At 43.2% G+C, this 4,028-nt stretch overlaps 1 protein-coding gene across 1 annotated transcript in view; it reads right to left on the bottom strand.

The window, feature by feature from the left end:
* Positions 1–685: 685 nt before the first annotated feature.
* The window catches only part of gfra1b (gdnf family receptor alpha 1b), a 36,909-nt gene continuing 33,566 nt past the window's right edge, over positions 686–4,028 (bottom strand). Inside the window, exons 8-9 of the mRNA XM_042083670.1 lie at positions 3,336–3,383; positions 686–2,421 (exon numbers count right to left, since the gene is read on the bottom strand). Of these exons, the coding sequence (XP_041939604.1) occupies positions 2,245–2,421; positions 3,336–3,383 (225 nt within the window). The 3' untranslated portion in view covers positions 686–2,244. The remainder of the gene's footprint in view (positions 2,422–3,335; positions 3,384–4,028) is intronic.

The raw sequence follows: 4,028 nt of genomic DNA, 5'->3' as shown, positions 1-4,028 counted from the left end.
GGCCAGAAGGGCAAATCATCATCCCTCCTCACTCCCAGTGCAGAGAGACAGCCTTCTCAGGCTCACTCTCTGCCAACATACACAACATGTCTGACTCCTGAGTAAAAATGAGAAATATGCTTTTGTTGTAGGAATTACTGCATGTTAAATGGACTTTTAAGTGTTTTTTTTCTGCACATTGCTCTCCACAAACAAGGACTTTTATTTATGAGGTCGACTGATCCGTATTTTTTAATGGAGCAGTTTTTACGATATCTAAAAACTGCAAAATCAAACATCATGCCCTCTGGCTGCTAATGGCAGTAAAGGGGTGAAATATACTACCCCGCATCAATCATAATGAGAGCGACCCGTAACAGCATCCCACCGTGGGGGGAAGTGAATAGTTGATCATATTATTAATGACTTAATAGCCAGTTCATATTCCACTGATGTTCTCTGTCAATGGATAACACTGATGGGGGGTTGGGGGGGTACTCCACTCCTCCACTGGAATATCTGTTCAGAAAAGGAATGATTCAAAGCCTCGCCTAACTTTTTTTTACAAACCCTTTAGAAATAATGACAATGCACAAAATAAATAAATTGACCACCCTTGAGCAAACAGATTTCGGTTCACATTGTGCCTGTGCCTTTGCCCTCAGACAATATGATCTATTGGTCCATTAAGGAATGAATTCTAAAATCGAATACAGTCTCTTTTATTTTCTTTGAGCACAAAAGCCATACAAGAGGGCATTTCTGTTAACTTATCTAATTGTATGAGTAAGTTAGTCCATAACCGTATGTTTCTTACTGACCCTTATACTTTTTTTAACAGATTAACATTACCACAACTATACAGAAATGATATTTCATCAGCACCTGAAATAATGAAATAACCATTGATCACTTATTGAACATTACACTACATATCATGGCTACAGTGAACTGAGCTAAACAAGCGTAGCTTGCAACTCATTTCAGTGGTTCAATGCTGTTGACTATCATAACACAACAGATGATATTTTACATGACATATAGACAATCGAATATCATAAAGAGGTCATAAAACGTATATGCTCAGTCAAAGAAAGAAATCTGGGAACTACGAACACAAGAGATATTTAGTGAACTCGCTATTTCGCTGTACAAGTGAATGGCTGCCATGATCATACACACATCTGCAAAGAAGGTGCCGCAAAATGTTGAATACTGAATGGCTGTCTGCCATCGGACTTTTATCACTTGTGTTCCTTCCACTGTGGGTTTGTCATATTTAGCCTGAGGAGAAAGACTCTTGGCGTCGTGAACAGAGCAAGTCTTTTTAAAGGACAGTTCGTATCCATATCAGGAGGACACCAGACCAGTCTTTACTGTTTCCCATTATTCTGGCTTTACAGGCCTCACCCTTTACACCCCCGTGTAACACGTGTGCAGTCTTTGTCTTTCTGTGCTTTCATGGACAGTCCAGGCAGATATGCGTTGCGGTCACATGAGGTCGCGTGTCGCATGTGTGTGAGGTGGCAGCACAGTTGACCCCGCGTATGATTGGGAAGAAGCCATCGCGTGCAAGGTATGATTTTCAGCCAGTGGGTGATGTCCAAACAGGAGCCATAATGGGAAATATTTTTTTCTCTTTAAAGTGTGCCAAGGATGAGCAGATAAGTTGATGCAGAGAGGTGACACTGCTTTCATGAGGTACAGTGGTTGAGGGGGGGCACAGCATCAAATTCCACAGAAGCACAAATCACTGTTGTCACTGTGCTGTCCATAACTTCTATAGGTAAGTCATGAGCTGGCAACCCATGGCAGAAAATATAGTCTTCCTCGTAACCTCCGATAGACTCTACGACTCGATCAAGCATAGCCATAGCCATAGTCCTTCGTCTTGCTGAGAGTTCAAAACAGAAAAGAAGCGCGTGACTCTCTAGCGTCGAAACCGTAAAAGAAAAAGATGTTCCGGTCAATCTCCCGCCCTCTGAACTCAGTCTCCGTAAACCTCCTTTCGTTCAGTCCATCTGGCATGTGTCTTGACACGTTTTTTAAAAAGCTAAAAAATAAAAGCAGCTGGATCCAGTACGACGCCGGCACACCTACAACATCACACCTTGGACAGTATCACTCGCAGAAGACAGGAAAAAAAATAAAAATAAAAATTCAAAACTGATAATAATAATAATAATAATAAAATGGATGACGCTATATACGGAGTATGGTACAGAGGCCCAGCTCTGCTTGACCGACTGGTCCCCACAGAGGCGGCTACAAGCCCAGCAGAGCCGTGAGCAGGGAGGAGGCTGGAGGAGGCTGGAGCTGGAGGAGGGAGGAGGTGACTGGGAGCAGCAGGATGAGGAGGAGGAGGAGGCCCGGGCCGGGGAGAGGAGCCGTCGCCACCGCCGCATTCTGGACGATGGAGTTGGAGGTGCTGTGGTCGTCGAGCTGCGGGTGAGGTCAGTGAGAGCAGAGGTCAAAGTTCGCACAGTAAAGCGTTCAAGCTAGTCAGTAGTATCGTGTTGCACTGGAAAACCTGCTCAAGTGCGTCTTAGGGCACGCTGACATGTATGCATGTTGACAGGGGAACAGGTGGGACTGCATTAACAAATCATAAATAATAAATCTATATATAAATATGAATACATGATATATATATATATATATATATATATATATACATACGTACATAGATCATAATCAAGAACACACAGTTAATAATAATCGCATTATATATTCTGTTGGTTTGGTTACTTTGTACATATTGTGGTAATGGTAATTTCTTGTAAACAAATCTCAGAATAGATAAATATATGACTTCACATGTGGATATAATGTCTACGCAACGTATATTCTTTCAAAATAAGTTAACACAGATGAGTAACATTTCAGTAACTGAAATAAAGCACTGCTCATTTGCATCGGATTTCTGCAGATGAATTCGGGCTGGCATGAAATCAGAGCCTGGAAAAACAGAGCGAGAGCTGCAGTGACCGGAGCGGTCAGAGTTCATCGAGGCATATGCTAGCTTTCTCTGACCAGTCACGTACGCCTCCGATCGGTTATGCTCCTGACAGGGGAAAAAAACAACAACTGGCCCTACCAATAAAGTGTAAAACGAGCGCCATAACACTATGCCAGAAATCGCGGAATGTGCGTATGCGTGTGTAACACGAGCAGCATTATCACAGTAATATTTCTAAAATTATGCGCCTGGAGGTCCGGCCTCCCAGCCCCATTTAGCTCGAAAGGCCCCTGAACCAAACTTGAAACAACTGCTCGGCGTCTGGAGTGGAGGGAAAATATTTATGCTTCATCTGTAGCGTTCCGTTAATAGTGGCAATTAAAGAACCAAAACTTACCACACACAGAGACGTGTCCAGCGTTGCGTTTGACTTCAGCTTTTGAGCCTGGAGGGTGGAAAAAAAGGGAAAAAAAGCCAGAAATAAACAAATCTCTTAGAAGACCATTTGAACACGAGTTCAGCAGTGCGTATCACTAGTGCAACTTTCCATGTTCCATGTATTTTGTTTTTTTTATCTTATGGTTTCATTTTGTTTTTGTCCTTGCATAAACTGAACTGGTGGTCAAGTGGAAACTTCCTGCAGAGTTATCGCAGAAGTTGACCTCTCCCCATGGAGGGAAGAGCTTCATATAATGATGATGCCACTTAAACTCTACTGATCGGCGACCAATAGGGGTCGATGCATGTCGCTGCTCTGAAAGCCCCCCGCAGGCTTCCTATTGGCCTGCTTTCCTGCAAATGGTCAATTTGTGTGCATTTCTGTGTGTGTGTGTGTGTGTGTGTGTGTGTGTGTGTGTGTGTGTTTGTTTGTGAGTGTGTTTGTGATGTGCACTGCACGCATGTGTGTGGAAGCGTGTGTGCTTGAGTATGGATGTGCATGCTTCTGACAGATCAATTAAAAGGCTACTGTTTTCCTAAAATACCCCCACAGTGAATCTCCCTCGCACACACACACACACACACACACACACACACACACACAAACACACACAAACTGCGTACTCATGCTCACACACGCATGATAGGGAGA

Source organism: Alosa sapidissima, chromosome 24 (genome assembly GCF_018492685.1).
Source record: "Alosa sapidissima isolate fAloSap1 chromosome 24, fAloSap1.pri, whole genome shotgun sequence".
NCBI lineage: Eukaryota > Metazoa > Chordata > Actinopteri > Clupeiformes > Clupeidae > Alosa > Alosa sapidissima.
Note: the sequence above shows the minus strand (reverse complement) of the source record. Positions and strands in the feature narration are given on the sequence as shown.